This window comes from Xenopus tropicalis, chromosome 3 (genome assembly GCF_000004195.4).
Source record: "Xenopus tropicalis strain Nigerian chromosome 3, UCB_Xtro_10.0, whole genome shotgun sequence".
Taxonomy (NCBI): domain Eukaryota; kingdom Metazoa; phylum Chordata; class Amphibia; order Anura; family Pipidae; genus Xenopus; species Xenopus tropicalis.
In genome coordinates, this window is record NC_030679.2 from 13,810,251 (window position 1) to 13,835,276 (window position 25,026).

The 25,026-nt window shown below is 43.6% G+C and overlaps 1 protein-coding gene across 4 annotated transcripts in view; it reads left to right on the plus strand.

Annotated features, from left to right (window-relative positions):
• ebf4 (EBF family member 4) overlaps nucleotides 1-25,026 on the plus strand; it is a 289,880-nt gene that overhangs the window by 249,804 nt on the left and 15,050 nt on the right. For all 4 annotated transcript variants that reach the window (XM_004912763.2, XM_002939608.3, XM_004912765.2 and 1 more), the window contains exon 11: nucleotides 5,766-5,854. In XM_004912763.2, coding sequence (XP_004912820.1) covers nucleotides 5,766-5,854 — 89 coding nt within the window. The remainder of the gene's footprint in view (nucleotides 1-5,765; nucleotides 5,855-25,026) is intronic.

A 25,026-nucleotide genomic window follows, 5' to 3' on the forward strand; every position in this document is an offset into this window, starting at 1 on the left:
CACCATCACGACTTTTTCGTAGCCATTACGACTTGCGCGAATTGTCGCAACTTTTTCATAGCCATTATGACTTTCGCGAATTGTCGCGACTTTTGCATAGCCATTATGACTTTCGTGAATTGTCGCGACTTTTGCATAGCCATTATGACTTTCATGAATTGTCGCGACTTTTGCATAGCCATTACGACTTTCGCGAATTGTCGCAACTTTTTCGTATTGAGCGCTCAAAAAATTTGCGACAATTCGCGAAAATGTCGCAAAATACCGATCATTACGAAAAAAACCACATTTGGACGCTTTTCGGACGTTCGTGGATTAGTAAATGTGCCCCCAAGTATAATGTTCACATGGCAGGATAAATACTATACTGAGAATGTTTGGAAATTAAATGAGAAGTATATCTCGAGAAAGAAATAGGCACACAATGTTATATCTTGTGTTTTGGGGTTCTGTTCCAGCTTAAGATCACCACACCCCTTAAGCAGGGAAGATCTGTGTCCCTGAAGATACCTGAAGTTAGGGACCCACTCACAATATACAGAATATATAAATGATAAAAGTTACTCATTAATAATTAATTCAGATTCACATTAGATGGCAATTCAGAAACCAGTGCAGTCTGCATCTATATTAATAATCAGCCTTGTTGCATCAACTTCTATAATAAATGAACCCCATTTTTGCTTCATCATTTGTGACAACCCCAAAGCTTAGCTTCCCAACAGCACCCAAAGCCTGCTGAGCATGTGCAGTGCCACTGACACACAAAAGATGGCCCGACAAGATCCAAGATGGGGAGCTGCTAGGGACACATTTGAAGGCCTGATCATTACTGTTTTAGGGCTGCTGACCCTTGGGGCTTGTACAATAAGTTTAGTATAAAATACAGCATTTCTAGCCAGATTATTTATTCAGCATTAGTTCTCCTTTAAAACATTCCTCTTTGAGAAATAACTAACCCTTGCTGGATATTGCTCAAAATTGGTTTAGAACAAATCCTTCTTTACTCTTATTTTCCTCTTACCAAATGCCAACATAATCATCTCTTAGTGGGATTTTTTTTTTCTTTTAGTTGTTTTTACTTTCAGCTCCATTTAGGGCTCTTTTTGGTGTGTGTGTAAAGAATTAATGACTCCTCCGTGCGGTTGTTTTCTCCAAATCCCTAAAGTGGCAGTACTCGTAATCAATGAATACAAAAAAAATATGCAGTTTGTATTTTGGAGACGCATAATGCATCTGAAATTAAAGATTTTAGCATGAGAGAGGGGGAAATTATTTTGGTTTAAATCACAGAGAGAGTGTCGTATGTTAAAGGGGAACTTCCCCTCTGCAGCAAATTAGAGAGGCTTCAGATGGGGTTTTTTGCCTTCCTCTGGATCAACTAGTAGTTAGGCAGGTTATATATAGGCATTATGGTTGAACGTGATGGACGGATGTCTTTTTTCAACCCAACTATGACTATGAACTATAGTCATAGGCATTGGAACTGGGGGGGCTGGAACTTCCCCCTGGTTTTGGAAGTTGTGGACAAACTGTTGCAGGCTCGCCACTGCTTCCATCTCTACTTCCGTGTAGCAATGTCATAACAAAGATGGAAGCAGGGGAGGGCAGGCAGCAAGGGAAGAACAGGTGGTGCAGGCAGAGGGGCGGGGAGCTCGGGCGGGAGAGGGACAGCGCTCTCGGATGTGCGGTGGGTGGGGAGGCAAGCGACTTGCCCCAGTTCCAGAGAAAGAGTATGAGAGGGATGAGAGAGATAAAAGTGAGAATGAATGACTAAAAGAAATTAAATGTAGGGACAGAGGAGACTACAAGGAGAGAATGAATAAAAGATTAATAAGCCTGAAAGCCTGAAAATGGGAATGGGGACAACAATAAAAAAAGGCAAGGAGTGTAAAGAGAATTTAGGTAGGCTGTAGATAATGAAGCATACGGATAAAATAGGAAAGAATAGAAGAGTTTAAGTGTAGAGGATAGGGGCAGAGAAAAATCACTGATGGGAAAAAGAACAGAAATGTCAAAATAATGTGGCTAGGTCTAGAAGGAAACATGGCAAAAACAGAACAAAAGGAAAAGTAACCTTGAAAGTGAAGTGAAATAAAAAAATAAAGAGCAAAAGTAAAAAAACAGACAGAAAGGGAACAGAGTAGAGAAGATGCCATTGGATAACAAGGTGAGCCATAACTACATGTGTATGTTATCAGCTCCAAAAATGAATGGCTTTTTATCAAGGGACAAAATACCAGGTTAAAAATCATCTTAGTATAAAGTTGATCAAGGGACTGGCCCATTTGCCCTCTTGGAGTCAGGAAGGAATATTGGAAAGGCTTTAGATGGGGTTTTCTCCTTCCTCTGCATCAACTAGTAGTTATGTAGGTTTCACTTAGATCAAAAGGTTGGATATGTGTCTTTTTTCAACCTACATTACTTTATGTTTATAATTATGGACCTTTTATGCTGATGCATTAGGATTGGAGGGATTGTAAGTATATTATAATATTGCTGTCTAACCAGCAGAAAAGGGACCAATGCAGTGAGAGATATTTGATTTTCTTGGTAGCAAGTGTGATGGGTGTCCTTACGCTGGCCGATACTCTTTGGTATCCAGCCAATTTGATTGCGGGCTAAACAGATACCGTACTAGAAGGGTTGCCACCTTTTCTAAAAAAAATCACTGGCCAATCTATATAAATTAACATTGGTTCCAGCCAGGGCACAATTTGTTTCTCCCCTCACTCCAACAACATGTTTGGCTTCTGATAAAACTGCCCCTAGTATGTGTGAAGGTGATAAAGGACCTTAGCTTGTAAGCTCCACTGGGGCAGGTAATGATGTATAATCTTTGTAAAACCCTTTGGAATCTTGTTGATGGCCTTTGGAATTCTCTTTATAATGTTTCTGACTCTGTTCACAGGTTCTGCCATTGTCTTCTTCTCTATACCATACCTTATTACCTCCCAAAAGACTTTTGTCCATCTCATTACAAAACAACAGAAGTGACACAACTATGGGGGGGCTAATGGCCATGGTTTCATCTCCAGCTACAGGGGGTAACAGGAACAACCCTCTAAGCTTGCTCATTGCTTGTTCATGAGGATACCTTAATCATATTTGAGTATTTAGCTGTTCTGAACTTATTTCAGCTCAACTGTAAATCTCCAAGTGGGTTTGTACTTCAAAATCTGTAATATAAACAACAAAAAATAAGTGTATGGAGTTGGACTTTGCCAAATCCATGCAGTCTTTCTTGCTGGATATTTACTTAATGTTATATTATTTATATGCTAAACTAACCAATTAAGGTCACAAATACCTGGGTGTCGATTGGGTCATTCTTGACTACACTGACAATTTACTGGCCACTGTATAGGCCAAAACTACATTGACCCAGCACAAAAAGCCTATGTCACAAGAAAATATCTACATACAGGGTCAGACTGGGCCGCTGGGACACCCGACCCTTTGCCAACGCTCCCCCTGCCCGACAGCTCCTCCCCTGATGCGTTAAATGTACGCGATCGGGGAGGACGTCAGGTGGCGGGCCCTGTGGCCCGCGGTGGCACCTGCAAGTCCCCTGGGGTGGGAACCCCCGGTGGGCCATACACCCCCCAGTCCAACCCTGTCTACATAAATGTCTGTAATGCAGACCAGTAGTGTCAAAATGTAAAGTTAGGATTGGCCATGGGAGACTAATTATGAGTGAATCTGTCCCTTTGCCTTTACCAAAATTTCGGCAAAAACTTTGCAAAATGCATTTAAGTCTGTGGGTATTTTTCTCACTGCTAAGACATAACTTTTTGTGGCACAAAGGCAGAACAATAGTCTCAAAATGTACATTTAGTAACGGCCATGGAAGATAGTTTAAAGATAGAAAATGGTCCCAGCCAATAATTAAATGGTGGTTAAAGTGGCATTTGTTTACCATGAATATTTAAAAAGCACATTTAAAATTTGTTTGGATAAAAAAAAAAGTTTCCCGAAGTTTTCGAGTACTTATCTTGATGGCTGCGCATTCACAGGAGTAATTACTGGCTTTTTACTCACCTATATGAAGTATTGTATTCCGCAAATGGATTCATGGCCACTTTACCAAAGCTGTTTTTTTTTTTATATATTTTACATATGAAAGTATAAGCTGTCAATCAGCAGACTTTGAGGATTATCTCTTTTTTGAAGAAACGATTGATCGCCATTTAGATTTAGAAGTTGACAAGTTAAAGGATTTTATTGGTATAATTACGCTCCTGCACTCAAGTCTTACAATTTAAATGTCCTTTTAAATCCCGAGGATTCGCTACCTGTCTTGAGAATGGGGGCAGTGGGATAATGCAAACGCCTTCCATTACTACGGGGTCAATTAGACTTTCATACAATTTCCTTAATAATCCTTTTTTTTTTGGCTCGCTGGAGAGAGATGAATTCATTGCAGCTCTTGAGGTTGTTAATAGATGGACAGATGAGGAGGCTGTAAATCCGCAACTCTGTGTTTAAGAGAAGAGATGCCAAATGATACCAAAGCAGCTGTCAGAGATTCTCACCCCTTATCATTCCAAACGAGGCAATGGAATCATTTGTGTTTGCTACTTTGTCCCTGAGAAAAGCACAAATTTTCCCCTAATAAAGACATCATCAAGGTCAAGGACATATTAGACTTTTTAAAAACATCCCCTGAAAAAGGTGAAATGTTAGAATCCATTCAAGAACCATTCCGACATTGGGCTTCTATGGAAGATGGTCTTATCCGTAATTTGAAACTTTCTGGATAATGGGTTTCCGGATAAGGGGGTCCGATACCTGTATAACCAAATACATGTACAGGTATGAGATCTTTTATCCGGAAACTCTTTATCCAGAAAGCTCAGAATTTGGAAAGGCCATATCCCATAGACTCCATTTTAATAAAATAATTTGATTTTTAAAAATGATTTCCTTTTTCTCTGTAATAATAAAACTGTATCTGTACTTGATCCCAACTAAGATATAATTACCCCTTATTGGGGGCAGAACAGCCCTATTGGGTTTATTTAATGGTTAAATGATTCCCTTTTCTCTGTAATAATAAAACAGTACCTGTACTTGATCCCAACTAAGATATAATTACCCCTTATTGGGGCAGAACAGCCCTATTGGGTTTATTTAATGGTTAAATGATTCCCTTTTCTCTGTAATAATAAAACAGTACCTGTACTTGATCCCAACTAAGATATAATTACCCCTTATTGGGGGCAGAACAGCCCTATTGGGTTTATTTAATGGTTAAATGATTCCCTTTTCTCTGTAATAATAAAACAGTACCTGTACTTGATCCCAACTAAGATATAATGAATCCTTATTAGAGGAAATTGTATTGGGGTATGGTGATTCAAGCTATGGAAAGACCCGTTATCCAAAAAAACCCAGGTCCCATATCAGTATATGTATCTATTTATTTATTTAGGTAAAAGGCAACAGCCTCCAAAAATATGCTTTGTTAGACCAGTGATTTCTGTGTTTTTTGGTTGAGGTAATTTGTTGTTCAACAGGTGTGGCCTGTTTTATTGGGTTAAAGTCACAGGAAAACTGCTGGTAATTGGATTATGCAGGCATCTGAACAACTGCCGAATTCATAGCCTGTACGTAGAAATAAAAGAAATATATCACATTAAAAGGTGAAGATGAACATTTTCTAGCAATTACTAATATAACTAACATAACCATCACAGACATCATGAAATAGTGTCTATAATTTTAGTTAGAAATAACCATATTCTCTTTATTGTCCCTTTCAGCCTTAAATGAGCCAACCATTGACTATGGGTTCCAGAGGCTGCAAAAAGTCATCCCAAGGCACCCAGGAGACCCAGAGAGGCTACCCAAGGTAATTTTTGTTTATCACATGGTAACAAGTGAGCTGTTCCCTGAATCTGTGGGTGTTTTACCTTCACTAATTCAGTTATATATTATGATGCTTTTAAAAATACACTGTAACTAAATGGTGCCATCCAGTGGGCAAATGGACAATTGTACAGTGCATGCTCTTATAAATGAAGCATTATAAAGGGGAAATATTAAGTTTCCATGCCAATACAAATAATAGTGCAGATTCCTGGTACTCCCAGCCCAACTCATTTCATTCTGCTTTCCTTTCCTGGTATTTTTATTTTCCAGCCTGTTCTGGCAATTCACGCACATGCATACCCATTCCCCCTGCCTCCCCACCCCTCCCGCCTTTCATTTTCACACACTTTGGAAACAAATCTTCGTTCAGGCTGAGCGCAGGATTGATTGAAAGCATTATGGCCTATAGAGAGTGCTTTATGAATTATACATCATAATACAATTACAAGCCATTATGGCTTGAGGAAGAAGGGGATCTGACAGGGACTAGGTAAGCAATGATTTGGACTTGGGATGATTAACATTCACGGGCAGGAATTGCAGAAAGCAAAATGATGGGGAATTGCAGGCTCAAGAAAAATAAAGGGCAAGTTCATACTGCTTGGGGGAATAACCAAAGCTTTATGGGTTAGGGATTTCTACAAATAAAAGAAGTTTTGCCTGCAGAACACAGCGGCACAGAGCATGGCTGCATTGATCGAAATTATTTGTCTGCTGGAAGGCAGTGTCACCTTCAGCCTGCCAGAGAATCTGACATTTAATGCGAAGACAAACAGGTGATTAGTTGCTGCGTTTTTAAAAACATAGTCGCAGTGAGCAAACGTTATGGCGATATAACAATGGCCATGGCATATTTCAGACAAAACGACTTGTGTGTTTGCATATGGAATTTGCTGTTGATTAGTCATGCTGATTAGGTTTTTTAAAATCGCGGTGACTATTGGTCTTCACCCTTAGGGCAGCTGCTGCCCCCTCCAATGTTGAATCACAACCTCATGAGTCCCTTGGCAGCAAGGCCCACCAACAGCACCACCATAGGTTTCATAAGAACCCATGCTAATAAGTTAACTCCAGGGAGTTCCATTTATTAACCCATTAAACACCTGGCAGAGGGCCCTGCCAGTATGTAAAATGGGGCCCCAATGAGTGAATACAAGACCCATGCCCACACCAGCCACACCCCAAGCTCACCCATGATAAGTGTTGCCACGTTTTTTTCTTTAGAATACCAGCCTTCAGGTTTTGGGGGGTGGGCAGTGACACCACTTCAGGGCAGACATCATGGGGGGGTGGGGGAATTGGCATATGGAGTGGGGAAATGGGCAGGTGGGGGCAGGGAAATGGGTGGGGCAGATGCTGCTTATTTTAAAGGGACCAGATAGGGTTGATAGACTTACACATTTACTGGCTAGGCTGGTTAAATACCAGCTGGGTGGCAACCCTACCCATGATCCACCTTTTCATGACTCACCAATCATACTTTTATTCTTACATTCTATATAAATGAGGCTGGTGCTGTAGGCCATGCCCTTGATCTACACTGGTCCTGCCCTGACCCACCCATTTGCTCCATTCATTGGGGTCCACTTGCTAGGGCCGCCCTGCAGATTCTGGACACTTGGCAAACATCCTGCATATATCCTTGCTTTATACCCATTTCCTGATTAAATGTTCCCCCTGCGCTACCTGTAGGCATTGGAGGTTTTAGTTTGCCTTTTTCTTGCTATATGGATTAGTAATTAGCGCAGGCTGTACCGGCAGCGTCGCTCCTGAGCCAGGCGTTCTGGGATCACTTAAGCAAATGACATGGTTTATTTGAAACAATTTGCTCCCGGTGGCATCCCATGTTTTCTCAGTTTAAAACAACATTAGAATATCAAGGTTTAATGTGTTTCCTCTCGCCTTCCCATGCTTCACTGTAACGAATAAGTCCTACCTGCTGTGCTGTTGCTTAGCAACCTGTGTGGTTAATGCATCTTTAAGGCATTGCCACTCTTTCCAGTTTTGCTTGTTTAACTCCATTCCAAAGCACTGGGCAGGGTCAGGGACCAAATGCATCAATGGTCAAGGCTTGTGATAAAAGTAGGAGTTTCCCCTTCCTCTTCTGGACTCAAGAGAAATAGAATAAAGGGAAAATGAACCCCAAATGTATCTCAACTACAGCTCCCTGCATGCTCAACATATATTGCGGTTTTTAGCCGAGCAATTTGGGTAAGGTTTGGTTGAGCTAACAGTGTTTGGCTAAGCCCTTGGCACAAACACAAATGGGATTTTAGCAAATACCAGAAATGGATCCTGGTATCCATGAAGTAATGTGATGCCTCTGGATGTCTTTGGAGTGTCAGTTCCAGGAAAGTGAGGAATCCTTGCCCTGTGCCATATAATACCTCTGCTGACAGACGTCTCTAACATTACAATGCGTTCTCAGACCCCTTCGTTGACAAGAGAAGCCAATATGTCATTGTTGCCTGTCAGCCATCTTGTGCATGGTATTGCATGAAAATCCTCTCTAGTCAGCCTCACTCGTGTCATTAGTATTATTTGGCATGTCATTATATTTAGTTACTGTATTGGCGGTGAAGCAGCAGCTGTCCAAACCACTCACCATTCCAGTAACATGAAGGATACGTGGATGTTAGCATAGAGTGACACAATTATTAGTGGGGATCAAAGACAGGAATCAGACACTTTGGCTCTTGGAATGGTGTCAGAGGGCCCCAGACCAGGTAGGGTATTAATATCTTACAGAAATGTGCTGTACACCCCCAGTTGCCATGTTGAATGAGTGCTGGAAAGTTCCCAGCATGCATCAGGCTATGCTGACTGAGAGCTATACCATAATGTATATATGTAGGATACAACATGCTATACCCAGGGCTGCCATCAGGGGGCACTGCAACAAGGCGCCCCATGGCAGTGGGGGTCCCGAGATGAAAAGGAATGATTTTCAGATTATTAATGGGCAGGGATTTGGGTTAATCTTGGGCTGTTTTGGCATGATTGGGGGTGGCCACAGCAGATTGAATGTGCAACATTTTCTTTTTCATCAGGGCTCACTTACTTATTAGCACCACTCAGGGGTCCATGGTGACTAGTGGGTTAATACTAGGTTCCTCTGGGGAGGGGGGTGAGAGTCATGCTGACTTAACTGATAGTAGAGAAGGGGCCCCTAACAGAAGCAAAATATATAAACCAGGGCTAGGGTTACCAGCTGTCTTAGAGTCTTTCAATGGCTAATGGCTGCATTATTTCTGGTCATGTGATCTCTCAGGGAGCGCACAGCCCATCACTCAATAGTGGATCAAGGGAAAGGATGTAAAAGGACAAAATTTTGCTGATATATATTCCAGTTTGGTGACATTATTTAACAGGTCACTTAACATTATATAAACTATCTGTTGGTTAAGTATTCATTCTGGGGATATTGTTTTCCTTTAAAAGGAGCTGTATGGTAGATAGCCTTCCCGTAATTCTGAGCTTTCTGGATAATGGGTTTCCGGTACTTCAAACACTATCAACTCCACCCCCAACAACCTTTGGACTGATAAAAATGCACAGAGGGCCGGTTTGAATTATATTTACAGCTTTTGCAGCAATGCCATTTTCCAAGGATTTTAGCAGAGACTTTTCTCTGCTGTTAGTTTTGGCTGCAAGCTATTCATAAATATGGGTTTGTACCTCAATAAGTTGCTGACTGCACAGTGAGTGTGGGAGCTGCCAGTGTCGGACTGGCCCACCAGGATACCAGGAAAACTCCCGGAGGGCCCAGGTGTCAGTGGGCGCTTCTGCTCACCCAACCATTTGCCTTGTATGCCTATACCATGGCCATTACTCAATTCTATATGAGAAGGAACAGAAGAAATGGAGGAAAGGTTAGATAATAGTATGTAAAAAGAAGTAATTAAGACACAAAAGAAAGTGAGTGAACAGAGAAGGTAAGAGTGGACCTAAGGTCTAAAGTTTTCTGGTGGGCCCGTGGCACCCCAGTCCGACACTGGGAGCTGCTAAGCAAGTGTTGCATGGGATCTAAGTGTTGCATGCGAATTAAGTGTTTAGCAGGCATTAAACCAAAAGAAATTTGAAACAAAAAAGACAAAGAATTGCACTTGGAAGACTATAAGTACCCAGTATGAGTTCCAGTGGGATTGCCGGCATCACTCAGTGTGTATCTTGTCAAGTGTTGGATCGGATCTTGGAGTAGCCGTTCCATGCAGCATTTACCTGTGAAATGCAGGTGGGTTTTCCTCTTGGAATCTGAGGGGAGAACCGGCAGCACTGAGGGCAGCTGCAAACATAGGGGAAGACAGGAGGCTCACTGAGCAACCAATGGCAGGGGCTGGTGTAATGGGGAGTGGAGATGGGACACAGGAGGATAATCAGTGAGACAAGTTTGTGACAATCAAGAGGGGAAGTAGGGGACGGAAGGGTAGGGGGTTGGTCCACAGCTTGTCCAAACCAACAGATTTACTATTTTGGGTGAAGATGCTTCTCTGAACTGGCATGTATGGAGCAGGCTGACTCTCAGAGCACCCTAGGGGGCAGTGTCTCTAATACAAGGGATTATAGGTGGGGAAATGGTGCTAGTAAGGCAAGATAGGTTATAGTTATGGGGGATTCAATTGTTAGAAAGGTGGATAGGGTAATCTGTTGCAAGGACCCTACATGCCGAACTGTCTGCTGCTTGCCTGGTGCTAAGGTTCGGCATGTGGAGGAACATAGTAGACAGATTATTGGGAGGGGCTGGGGAAGACCCAGCGGTCATGGTACACATGGTACCTATGGACCAACAAGGTAATCTTCTCAGAGATATTACCTGTGCCACCAGCCACGTTAAGAAGGCAGCGGGAGCTTAGGGATATTAATGCATGGCTGAGAGATTGGTGTAGGGAGGAGGGCTTTGGGTTTCAGGAGAACTGGGCTGATTCTTCAATTGGCTACAGGCTCTTTGCCAGGGATGGGCTGCACCTCAATGATGCTTTGGGGGAGAAGATGGCTAGAGGGTTGGAGGATGGGATTTAGCTGAATGAGCCATACGAATGGACTGTAAATATAGGAGACTATACCATTTTGGAGGGACAGAGGCAATAGAAAAGGAGGAGGAGTTTTTGTATCTTTGTGAAGCAAGAGTTAAAAGCCAATATAAAGGAGGAAGTGATGAAGGTAAATGAGGGTGCTAAACCCAGAAGGTATAGCAAACACCTGGTTAAACCCCTGGGTAATAGTGACCATAATGTTATATCATGTGGCATCCTTGCAGCAGGATCTTGACAAACTGGCAAATCTGGGCAGATTAAATTTAATGTTAATAAATGTAAGTCATGCACCTGGGATGTAACAATATGCAGCCACTTATACCCTTAATGGGACTGCACTAGGCAAATCCATAATGGAGAAGGACCTTGGAGTCCTTGTAGATAATAAACTTGGCTGTAGCAAGCAATGCCAGGCAGCAGCTGCAAGGGCAAACAGGGTTTTGAGCTGTATTAAAAGGGGTATAGATTCACGGGAGGAGGGGGTTATTCTTCCCCTTTACAGAGCGCTGGTAAGGCCCCATCTAGAATATGCTGTTCAGCTTTGGTCTCCAGTGCTCAAATGGGACATTATTGAGTTAGAGAGGGTCCAGAGAAGGGCAACTAAGTTGGTAAAGAGTATGGAAAGTCTCAGTTATATAGAATGGGACTGGTCCGATTGCCATCTTGGAGTCAGGAAGGAATTTTTTTCCCTCTGCGGCAAATTAGAGAGGCTTCAGATGGGGATTTTGCCTTCCTCTGGGGCAACTAGCAGTTAGGCAGGTTATACAGTATATAGGCATATGTTGAGCTTGATGGACTTGATGCCTAAAACTACCCCACTGCTGTCTATTAAACAACACTGGGAGCAGGAACTGGCAGATGGGGGTGGGGGGGTGTGGAGTTGGTTGCTGCTGTTTTCTGCTGGAATCTAATGTGTTGTTGTTGCTGACCTGGGTACGTGCATTATTACATATAGGCATGAGAGAAGACCAATGCCAGAGAGCTGCCTGTGCTGAGAATCTGTCTGTCTGGCTCAGTGGTGCAGTCACAGTACAATTGTTGGGATTTTAATTCTATTGCCATATGGTCTGCACATTACCATACTCACCACGTCTGTATGGACAGCTGGTAAGTGAACTCTGCTCGCTGGAACTGCCAGATGAGCCTCTCTGTTTGTGTCATCTGCCATCTTTGGGTTGCCATGGCAATTCAACATCAATAAAAGGGATACGTTGGCATTTTTTCACCCTCTATGGGTCCTCTTAACCCTTCTCATTTATAGCAACAATGCTTTGGTACATGCTTTCAAAGAAACCCAGGCTGTTAATAAACTACAGCCCATCATCCTCTAACAATCTGGGACTGCCAAAAGATGTTAAGGGTTTTTTTTTACCCAGAATTATTATTATTAACATTTATTTATAAAGTGCCAACATATCCCGCAGCGCTGTACAATAAGTGGGTTTCATACATTGGACATACAGAGTAACATATAAAGCAATCAATAACCGATACAAGAGGTGAAGAGAGCCCTGCCCAAAAGAGCTTACAATCTACAAGGAGAATGCATTTTTTTAAAATAATTCCAGTATATAGGGTTTATTTGGTTCGGTGTAAAAATTAAATTTTCATTAGTGGTGAGCGAATTTTTTCGCCAGCTTTCCCCATGGAAAAAAAAACCCCTTGGACTTTAGTGTCTGCAAGAAAAAAAGTTGGGCGAAAGTATGAAAAAGTAACAGTGAAAAAAGTTCCATTCGCTTCAATGCGTTTTGCCATTTTTTCCATTTCACTAATTTTTTGGTGAAGTAAAACGGGACAGATTCGCTCATCACTAATCACGATTGTTTAGGCACAAGTCCGCTGTTCTACGCACCGTTCACAGATGGAACTCTAGAGATACTGCCACTTTTGGGATGGAGGTAACTCCAGTGTTCTCCTCTGCCAGTAGACTAGGTTTACTTGCAACCAGTTTGAAATACAAGGTGGGACAGACGCATTAGCACCAACTGCAACTGTGCAGATGTACAAGGAACAATGAATGTGTCCAGTTCTATCCCAAAATGAATGCCCTTCCCCCTGTATTATACAAACTATCCTGCAGTTATTGCCCCTTCTCCTAATACCCCAGAGGGGCCCCACAAAAGTCCTTCTGCATTCTTCCCAGGGAACCCTTAAGTGCTGCAGCAGTGGGGGGAGGGAGGTTCAGGAAGGGGACCTTTTGCAAACCTGGGGCCCCTGTACAAATTTTACACAGGGGCACCTACTCCTCAAGACACCACTGTTTTTACAAACTTTGTATTGCAGTGCTGCTGTTTAATCCCTAATCCCTGCTTGGCCCTTATGGCCAGTCTGAATGCAAGGGGGATATAAAGGGCATAAAACTACGGATTCCTGCAAAGAGATTCGGATAATAAAGTGTGAAAGGGAGAGTGAGTGGTGATGGGTAGCAAACATGGTGGACTTAAAAGGATTAAAGATGCTGGTCATGCTAGATCAGATGTTCCATTGAGGCAGGATAGTGTAGCCTTTACTTGAGACAGGATTGGACTCCACACTGCTAGTGCCTTGCCATGGTCTCTACTGGTCACAGCAACAGTTATAGGGGCATCAGGCACCCAAATACACAGTTCTCTTATAGGCAAGGAGATTCTGTATTCAAGGGAAAGGGGGGCAGAACTTATGTAGCTTTCATTATGTCTCTGGTTGCACTGGGAGAGAGAAAGGGACCTAACTGTCCCCACAGATGTAAAAACGTTTCTGTACACCAATAAAACACATGTAGACAGATATACAGGTATAGGACCGGTTATCCAGAATGCTCGGGACCAAGGGTATTCCGGATAAGGGGTCTTTCTGTAATTTAGATCTTTATGGCTTAAGTCTAAGAAATCAATAAGAAATTAATTAGACCCAATAGCATTAGTTTACATCCAGTAAGGATTCATTATATCTTAGTTGGGATCAAGTACAGGTACTGTTTTATTATTACAGAGAAAAGGGAATCATTTAACCATTAAATAAACCCAATAGGGCTGTTCTGCCCCCAATAAGGGGTAATTATATCTTAGTTGGGATCAAGTACAGGTACTGTTTTATTATTACAGAGAAAAGGGAATCATTTAACCATTAAATAAACCCAATAGGACTGTTCTGCCCCCAATAAGGGGTAATTATATCTTAGTTGGGATCAAATACAAAGCACTGTTTTATTTTTACAGAGAAAAAGGAAATCAATTTTAAAAATCTGGATTATTTGATTAAAATGGCATCTATGGGAGACAGGCTTTCTGTAATTCGGAGCTTTCTGGATATTGGGTTTCCGGATAAGGGATCCCATACCTGTATATAGAAAGATATAAAAATAGACAGAGACACTTAGGGGCACATTTACTAACCCACGAATTCGAATCCGAATTGGAAAAATTCCGATTGGAAAACTAACATTTTACGACTTTTTCGTATTTTTTGCGATTTTTTCGGCGCCTTTACGACTTTTGGGAAATTGTCGCGACTTTTTCGTTACCAGTACAATTTGCGCGAAAAACCGCTTTTTCGTTGCCATTCCGAAAGTTGCGCAAAAGCTGGCGCTTTTTTTTTCGTAGCGTCAAAACTTAAAAGGCGCGACTTTTCGCGCAAGTTTTAACGCTACAAAAAAATCGCCAGATTTTGCGCAACTTTCAGAATGGCAACGGAAAAGGCGCGACTTTTCGCGCAAGTTTTAACGCTACGAAAAAATCGCCAGATTTTGCGCAACAAAATCGCGAAATACCGATCATTACGAAAAAAACGCAATCGGACGCATTCGGCCCGTTCGTGGGTTAGTAAATGTGCCCCTTAGCATAAGCAGTAGTTAAAATTATTTAGGGCCCCCTAATTATAGGGAGACTGCTTATAAACCTAGCCCCCCTATACTTTCTAAGCCCCCAGCTGCCATAGGATCTTCTTGCTCTATCGCAATACACAGATAGATAGGATATAACTTAGGATATAACTAAAGGAATGCAATGAAAGATAAAATAAATATAAGAGCGTTTTTTTTCTGACACTGCTAATGCTGGAGGCCCAGGGCTGGCAAATCACTACAGAATCCTTCATTCTCGGAAGCCTATTTCCCGTGAATTACGGATTTGAGCACTAAGCCAATTAAGAGCACCTTACAATAATGGGAGTCGTCAGCGAGATCCTTAAATATAAATCATTTTCACCTCCCCAGCCCTCATGATCCTCGGCAGCTCTGTCTCCCTCCGTCTCAATTGAAAGGGAATGTTTGCAGTTCCACTTCATCAGTTCACATTAGCCTCATGCTGAATATTTAAGCACAGAGCAATTTAGGCACGCCATCGAGGGAGACAGCGGCAATGGTGAGGCCTCAAATCAGGCCAATTTAGTAAATCAGCCGCTTAGTTGCTGCCGGAGTGTATTGTCCCTCCTGATTGCCCTGAGTAGCTCAGGAACAGGGAAAGGAGCAGGTACCAGCTTATAGTCACCATGGTATAGAGCAGATGGGCAACTTGCAGCCATTGTCATACAAGTTATATACAGTGGATACCCATGTGGGGTCATTTGCACCTGCGGAGGCAGTGAGCAAAGTGCAAAAATGGGTGCAATCCACCAGGGCAATTATGGGGGGAGGACCATGTAGGTTCCTCTCCTGCCTACCCCTAGTCCTCACTCCCTTGCCCCCGCTGATTGTCATTGTGCGATGCCCCCCACCTGTGCTGCTTTGCGTGTGCGCACATGGGGGCATGGGGGTGCGATCCACCATTTTTTTGTACTTTTCACACTGCTCCCCTCCTTTGACAAATTGCTACAGGCTCCATTTGGAGCACAAAGACCTATGGCCAACCCCTCTTATGGGGGTGGCTGCAAGCTGTTCCCCCCTCCTGACCACTACCTGTCCCCTTACTTGGTCATCATTCAGATGTTCGCCAACACTGAAATCTGCTTCAGCACGAGGTGCCGAGCCATTCCCTTAAGCAGAAGAGGAATAGTGCTCTCGATCTTCTGCCTAGGGGCATAGTAAATGCCCCCCACTGTTGGTTTAGGCAGTCCATCAAACTGGAAGCCACACAAGAGAACTTTGAAAAAAAATGGCCAATATAGGAAGTCCATAGTGATACATAGTCACACCTTGCTCAGCAAAAGACATGTTTGCCCCTTGGGCTGAAAATATGAAGGTGACTGACTAAGTGCACAGCAGGGTGCAAAGTGCAAATAACAGGCAGAATCCACCATGTTTTTTTGCACTTTGCTGTTACCCCTTACCCAGGCGCAGGCAGGTATTTAACATCTGCCCTATTCCTTTGATTCAGGGAATAATGGGTTAAATTTGTATTTCAGTCAGTTTATCTCCCTGTTTTCATGGCCAAAAAATAGACTACAAGTTAAGGAATCAGTCTAAAGACATCCAGTGCCTCAACTTGAAGAGAACAGCCATTTCCCTGCTAGATAAACCTGACAAACCCAACTTGAAAGCCTGTTGAGAATAGAGGATATGTGAGGCAATTTACTGTCCTAGATGCACCTGAAAGCTCATCTTAAAGACCAGTTATGGTGATAATTGAGGAGAAATTAAGGGCCATTTGCTCTCCTGGCTGCACCTAAAAGCCCATCTGGAAGACCAGTTAGGGTGAGAATTAAGGAGAATGGCCATTTGCTCTCCTAGATAAACCTGAAAGCCCATCTTGAAGACCAGTTAGGGTAAGAATTGAGAAGAATGGCCATGGATCTTCCATGATCTGTTACTTACACTTTTGTAAGGCAAGAAACCTCTACAGTCCAATAGGCACCATATTAAAGGAATGATCTGTTTTTTCCATTAGAAATCTTCACATTTTATATAGAACCCACATCCCCCCAGCACTCACACACACTGAGACCTTTATAATGCTCGGGGAAGTCCATTCATGTGAATGTCCCACTTATTGGTTAGTCAGTCTCCCATCAGAGCGTTGATTGAGGAAAGTGGGTCTGTTTCCACCTGCCCGTGAAGAAGCCTTGTGAGACAGATACCTCAGGGGGGCTCAGTTTAGCTGCTGATCCTTTCCCTTGAAAACAAGCAGAGCTGTGGCTCATTACTGTCTCTCCCTGGGGCTGAGAACTCAACACCATGGCTTTGCTGTGTGATCCATCATTGTAAAGTCATCTGTCCCAGGCAGCTGTGCGCGGACCGCCCGATCGAAGGAACAGCTTTTACAAGTCTATTATTGTAGGCAGGACAGTAATTGAGCAGCAGGGATGGAAAGAAGCAGCTCTCGGAATCAGACAGCAATTGGCAATTGATAATATCACAAAGCAAATCATCCATCTTGGCACATCGGATCTGTCCTGGGTATCAGCTCATACAGGGGCTTATTGGGGTTTTACCTATAATCTTAAAGAGGCAGGCTTTTTAATCAGGGGAATTGATCCAGTAAGCCTGATGCTTAAAGAACCTGCTATTGCAAAATGACTGCATAGAGACATCTGGGGGCGATAGTAGGAGGTGATAGTAAGCGTGAGTGACCTGACTGTGACACTGGGTTAAATCCCACTGTCTGCTGCATAAGGAATTCACCTAATCCCCTCAAGCCTTAGCATACTTGCTCTGCCAAATGATGACCTCTATTGGGTCCCACTGGAAACAGCTGCTATAAAGCCCTCTCATTGTTATTATAATAAAACTTGAGGGGCTGACAATTATACGGAGGATTGGAAAGGTCCTGGGGAACGTTTCCATTCATTTACCACCAAGTGCATGTGTGTATTTATACAATATTTCAGTAAAACCCTGCCCCTGATATTCCTCGGTCATGTGCAACATTTTTTAGACGCAAAGGTATTGATCATTGGTAGTGATGTGCGAATTTATCCTGTTTTGCTTTGGCGAAAAACGAATGAAACACAACAATTTTTGAAGCCCAAGTCCAAAAATCACAGGCAAATTTTATTGACCATTTGGGGCTCAGGTGGCTCATTTAAATCAGTTGGTAACCTGTGGCCCTCCAGCTGTTGTTAATGAGAGTTACTCCCATCCAGTGGCATAACTAGATATTACTGGGCCTGACAGCAAATTCAATTTAGGGTCCCAAAACATTGGCAGATTGACCTATTCTATTAAGATATATTAATATAGCTCACTGATTAGGGCCTCATTGGGCCCTCTACACTCCTGGGCCCCCTGCAACCTCAGGGTCTGCTTCCTCCAGCTCCCATCATCCACCTGTGTTGTGTTCTATGTATTCAGGTATTGGATCCAGTATCTGTAAACCTGTTTGCTGCAATGGGTGAATATACTAATGCAGGTACTTTAATAAATGCAAATCCAATTACACTGAAACGGTGGGGGGAAAATTCTGCATTAGGGGTAAAAAAATGCCAACGTTGCACATTGTACACTGCCCTTGCGTTTGTAAATGAGCCCTATTCTCTTCAAACCAAAACATGTCAGAATGACATTAGGAAGCTGATAGTTAGATTCTACTTTATTTGCTTGCTAGATTGTTGAGGTTGATACAAATCCTAGGTTCAGTGCACCCCAAGATTAGTAAATACAGTATGTATACCGATTCCTTATGGTATGAAACTAACATGGGGGTGGAAACATGTGCTGACAAGATTGCAGGGCTCCACTTGCGCCGGCAGTAAACGAGAGGTTAACTCTATAGTGCCAAAGCCATTATTGAGGAAATTTAGCACCTTGGACAGCTCTGTAAAATCTTTATTGCTTTTCTGACCCAAGCTGCATGTTTCCCCCGTGTGTTCCTCACTTCTCCCCTCTGATTGAAAGGCAATATATTACATCCTGAACACAAACACGCCTCGGGCCAGCGCGCTCGCCAGGGGATAGTGACACAGTGGGACTTAATTTTCTGGTCACTGTACTCGGCGACACTAAGGCAGACGTGCCGGGTCACCAAATGGCTCCACTAGCCAATCCGTCATCCCAGGTTTTACTGGTCTTTATTTCATCCACCTCTCCTCCTGTGTGTAGGTGTCATGGAAGTGCAATATTAGCAGCTTTATTGTTATGAAAACATCAAATTGTGTTCAGTGCTCTTCATTGGCAATAAGAGAGTATTTATGGTACTGAGTCGCCCAATCTGCCAAGAGGGAAGGCAAAGTATGCTGGATCGTCAAAATAGATAATGTCAGGGGCCAAAGAATTCTGGGTTGTTAGACCTAGGTTTAGACATAGGGTTCTCTGAAGAATGGAGCTTTAATAGATCTTTCTCAGGGTGCCGGGAAGTGGGCATCCCAGCAGGAACACTGGAATTGGTAGGGATTTTTTGAGCATGAAATATGATGGCCTGTTTTCCCTACAGCAGAGGTTGCTGCATTCATTGAAGGAAAACTATACCCCCAGAGGCATTGCAGTTGTTAGGGAGTCCATTAGTTCCTCAAGATTATATAGAGTCTCGAGATTATATAGAGGGGTTTGCTTCAGGTTGAGCCTCTATCCAGTGTTCCCGTACATTATCAAATTTATTGGGGCTGCCCCTGTCAAGGTACGTTAGTTTAATAAGTGGGAGTCTGGTTTTGACAAGTTACATCCATTGTTGCATATTGGGTGGATGAGGACTCATCTATTTCATTGCCACCATTTTTTTTGCGTAAAAATACAGTGATATGAGTAGCATTCTAGTTTTATTCAAAGGCACTATGTTGCCAATTAAGCCCAGTAAACAAACTTTTGGAGATAAAATCCCTGATAAGAGAATTTGTTCATTTAGGTATTAAGTTGCATTTGTCCAGTACTCAAATATTATGGGACAAGCCTATATTAGGTGGAAAAAAACAGCATCTGCCATTTGGCATTAGGGGCAAGAAACGTTTTGATTTGTACCCATAGCCTTTAGTCGTAGGGGAGTAATGAAGGTCCTATGTATTATTATGAACTGAATCATTCTATCTTTGGTAGAGATCAGGAAGCTATACAAATCATATGTCTGCCCATTTATAATCATCTAGCTGCGGAATATCACCTTCACTTTTACGTTTTGCTGATTCAAATGGAGTCCCAAGTGCGTGTATAAGTACCTTGTACAGGTCGGACAGCAGCCTTTTGGAATTCGGGTCCCATAGCCATTGTTCGTAGGATAGTGTTGTAGTGGTTATTGTTTGGGTGCTGAATTTCGATATGACCGCATGGCGTAATTGGAGATATTTGTCTGGTTTAGTTTATCTTTTAGTTGGTCGAGGGTTGGGAAATTGCCCTCAATCAGGAGGTCGTAAACGGGCAATATTTACTTTCTATTTAAATTCTGGGGGTAAAGTTTTCCTTTAGGGCTCTGGTACACGGGGAGATTAGTCGCCCGCGGCAAAACTCCCTGCTCGCGGGCGACTAATCTCCCCGAGTTGCCTTCCCCCTGCCATCCCACCGGCAAACATGGAAGTCGCTGGCGGGATGGCAGACGCGGCGGCGCGATTTTGCGCAAATCGCCGAAAAAGACTCGCGAGTTACTTAACTGTAACAAGGAGTGTGGAAGCAAAAGACAGAATTGGCTGATCTGCCCTATGTGTGCCTTGGCTTGTTTGTGTGCTCTGTGAATCCTATTATCCCAAGAGGTGGCCCTTAATTCTTAAATTGGCAACATTCTATGTTGTCTATGAAGCAGGGTTTTACATATGACCTTTTCTTTTTATAAAATACGTTTTTATAGAGACCTACATTGTTTGGGGGTATAGTTTTCCTTTAAAGGGGCCCATGGTCTGTAGGCTAGCCTCCCTTTAGCTCATAATAAGGTCACAGATATATAAAAACATTGGGGTAACAGCCACCCTGCTATAGTTCCAGGGGTACCCAGGGCACAAATAAGCACTCACCCCAAATCTCCCCCTAACTGGCCTTCAGGCTGGGCCCCCTTAGCCCATAACAAGGTTACAGATATATATAAACATTGGGGTAACAGTCACCCTGCTATAGTTCCAGGGGTACCCAGGGCACAAATAAGCACTCACCCCAAATCCCCCCTAACTGGCCTTCAGGCTGGGCCCCCTTAGCCCATAACAAGGTTACAGATATATAGAAACATTGGGGTAACAGTCACCCTGCTATAGTTCCAGGGGTACCCAGGGCACAAATAAGCACTCACCCCAAATCTCACCCTAACTGGCCTTCAGGCTGGGCCCCCTTAGCCCATAACAAGGTTACAGATATATAGAAACATTGGGGTAACAGTCACCCTGCTATAGTTCCAGGGGTACCCAGGGCACAAACAAGCACTCACCCCAAATCCCCCCCTAACTGGCCTTCAGGCTGGGCCCCCTTAGCCCATAACAAGGTTACAGATATATAAAACATTGGGGTAACAGTCACCCTGCTATAGTTCCAGGGGTACCCAGGGCACAAATAAGCACTCACCCCAAATCCCCCCCTAACTGGCCTTCAGGCTGGGCCCCCTTAGCCCATAACAAGGTTACAGATATATAGAAACATTGGGGTAACAGTCACCCCGCTATAGTTCCAGGGGTACCCAGGGCACAAATAAGCACTCACCCCAAATCTCCCCCTAACTGGCCTTCAGGCTGGGCCCCCTTAGCTCATAACAAGGTTACAGATATATAGAAACATTGGGGTAACAGTCACCCTGCTATAGTTCCAGGGGTACCCAGGGCACAAATAAGCACTCACCCCAAATCTCCCCCTAACTGGCCTTCAGGCTGGGCCCCCTTAGCTCATAACAAGGTTACAGATATATAGAAACACTGGGGTAACAGTCACCCTGCTATAGTTCCAGGGGTACCCAGGGCACAAATAACCACTCACCCCAAATCCCCCCCCAACTGGCCTTCAGGCTGGGCCCCCTTAGCTCATAACAAGGTTACAGATATATAGAAACATTGGGGTAACAGTCACCCTGCTATAGTTTCAGAGGTACCCAGAGCACAAACAAGCACTCACCCCAAATCTCAGCCTAACAGTGATTTGGCCATAGTTCCAAGAATATACAGAACCAAAAATTCAGACCTTTTCTTAGACCTTGGCTTGTGTGGCTTTCAGGAATATCTAGAAGAGGATCAGTTCCCAAACTGTGTGGCACAGAGTCCTAAATAGGGGGGGCCTTATATATCCCTTTTATATTCTTGGAAGTCCATCTTGAACATCAGACTGGGATTTGGGGTGAACACTGTCCTAGATATCCATCTGAAAAAGTCCAGAAACCACTGCAGTAGGCAGGGTTGCAACCTGGCTGGTAAACATGATGCTTGGTGCCAATGTTATTGATAGGGAAGAAAGATAAGAAATATAGAAAGGCAAATATTTTTCCAGATGGTGTACATAATATACAGTATATAGCAGCAGCATAACTATAGAGGGAAGCAGACTCTGTGGCCTTGGGGGGGTCCCAGGTCTCCTGTAGAAGGGCCCATAGGTGACCTGCAAGGCATGCAAAATTTCCATGTTGTGGGTGACCCCTGATTTTGCCTGATGGGGTGGAGGCCCTGGAAACAAAACTTAAGGGGTACCCCCAAAGTTACAGCACTGGTGTATGCTGTAGTAGTACAGTAAAGTAGTACTATATAGTTTGGGCCATTGGGTGTGCTGGGAATTGTACCAATGACTGCCCTATATCATATAAATGGGTTTCTAAAATCTGTGTTTCTCTGGGTCCCAAAAAAATTAAAGCTTGGGAACAAGATCCTGAATTTGTGGCAGTGTTTGGGACAGAGTATTCTTGTGCTGGCACAAGAGCTTATCCTCTGCTTTTATATGTTACACCGGAAATAATGGAAATATTAGCCTAATGGTGCGGCTTTTTATGGGTTCCAAGCAAAGACCAATTAGTGAAACCATTATCCCCTACTCAGCCATTCTGCAGCTGCTACAAACTTCCCCAGAAAGGGATCAACATAACTAAAATTTCAAAAAAGCTTCAGTCGGCCCGTTTCAGTTTGGGAAATATAACTCCCGAGCTCAGACTTTTATGGGACATGTATAAATTTAACATGGTGCAGCCTCTGCCTTCCTGGGGACTGGGTACGGCAAGTGTTAATTCTGTAACATAAAGATCAAGAACAGGCGGCAGCAACATCCAATTTCTCCTCACTTAACTATAATTTTCAATTATGTGGTACTAATTAGAGGAATATTCAGGCAGAGGCGGAACGCCTTACCGATGGATAGGCTGAGAGCAGAGCTGCTTGTATAGGTGTATGAGCCATTGCATACAATCCAACCTGCAGCCACCGACTCTCAGGGGATGCAGGGAACTGCAGGTTGTACCTTTCTGATATAAAGTTACTGACACCTATGCACACTATCCCATTCAAAAACAATTTTTAAGGGATTTTTAATTGTTAATTCAAGAAGCACTTGTGTCCAGGGTCATGCTGCATCTGGCACAAGGTGCAAAACGTACCATAGGAAAATCTTTGTTTGCACCCTGGTACCCACCGGTGCTGCCTATGTGCCTGCCTAAATGGTGTCCAAGTTAGGGGGCAGAAGGGGGTGGTGTTTATATGACTTCCCTGCCCACCTCTTATAAATACAGGCAGAACAAGGACCTGTGGCCAGAGGAGCTGCTGGCAAAAGCAGGGTGCGAAGCATGAAAAATATTGTGGCTTGCCCCTGTTTTGGGCACTTTGCTCCACAATGAACACATGCCCCCTGCAGTCTCTTCCTCTTATACCATCTTGCTTTACTATATACACTATGTGGGTCCCAGGATAATAGTGGCCCCTATTCATCCCCCTAGAGCCGGCCCAGACTAGGAGTCAATATAGGCCCTGGCATTTCAAATACACAGACACCCAAACAGCCCCCCCACCAGCCCAATAAATAGTGACTGTCTGTGGCACCTTACAGCCCCCCTGGCATTCCCAGTACCCAGAGGCACAAACAGCCCCCCAGCCCAATAAATAGTGACTGTCTGTGGCACCGTACAGCCCCCCTGGCATTCCCAGTACCCAGAGGAACAAACAGCCCCCCCACCAGCCCAATAAATAGTGACTGTCTATGGCATCTTACAGCAGCCCCTCTGGCATTTGATGAACCCACAGATTGCCCCAGTCCTGTCCTGTCCCTGAAAGAGAGGTGATCAAGAGATCCTGGGGGCAAATATTGATACAAGTGGGGGGCCAGATGTTCTCTTCTGAGACTCAGGTGCCCCCTCCTGGTTCCCTCGAAGACGTGTCTTTGTACAGCACGGAATGCGAAATCGCAGAAATGCTAATATGTATCTAAAAGCGTGTCATCTGAGATTTTGGGAAAAAGGTTTATGGTGACAGCAAAATGAATGCAATTAGATCTCAATTTTCTGATGAGAAGCTGCTGGGGAATGGAATGGCGCAATTTGCCTTTTTTTTGGGGGGGGGGGTGGCGGCATTTCTTTTCTTGTCACTTTTAACTTTCTAGAAGTTTATGGAGAGAATCCAAGGCACAGATATTAAACAGGAAAGCAACTGGGTAGCATTTATACATATAAGCCAATGGTTATTAAAGGCTCCCTCTGACCCTAAAGCAGGGCATAGCTGTAACTACCCAGGGCACCACCCCAAACCAAAATGATAATGGCACTGCTTACTGATATTCACACCTGCACCTTTGGGTTTGTCTGACCTAGCAGTCACTTCCAGTGTGCCAATGCATGCAGAGCCAATAATGGCATTAGGGCCCAACTCTCTTGGAGCTAAGGGACCCCTAAACTCACTGGCAGGTCCAGGCCGCTGGGTACATTGGCACTTGCTGCACATTGTTAGTAGTGATGAGCGAATCTTTTAAAAGATTTGTGAAACGGCAAAAATGACACGCGTCAAAAAAAAGTTGTCGTCCGTGACGCAACACACGGGCGACATTTTTTGGACGCACGCCAAATTTTTCCGTGGCTAATTTTTTCATCCATTTCGCAAAACGATCCGCCAATGGCAAAACGCGGAAATTCGCCGCGAATCCATGCCTGGCAAAACATTTTGCCCATCACTAATTGTTAGTGCACTTGTAAATGGGTCCTATTTTACTGATGGTTTTTGCACTGTTTCCATATACAGTATTATAAAACTACCGACCAGGCTAATCAGTTGTTTATTCTATAAGTTTGGAAGTTGCAGCATTTTATAATCCCCCCTTTACCGATGAACAGTATTGGCATGTGCTGCATCATCTCCTGCTGTGTGGTCTTCTCTCCCCCCTGCGGTTTTCCTACCCCCCCCCCCCACAGCC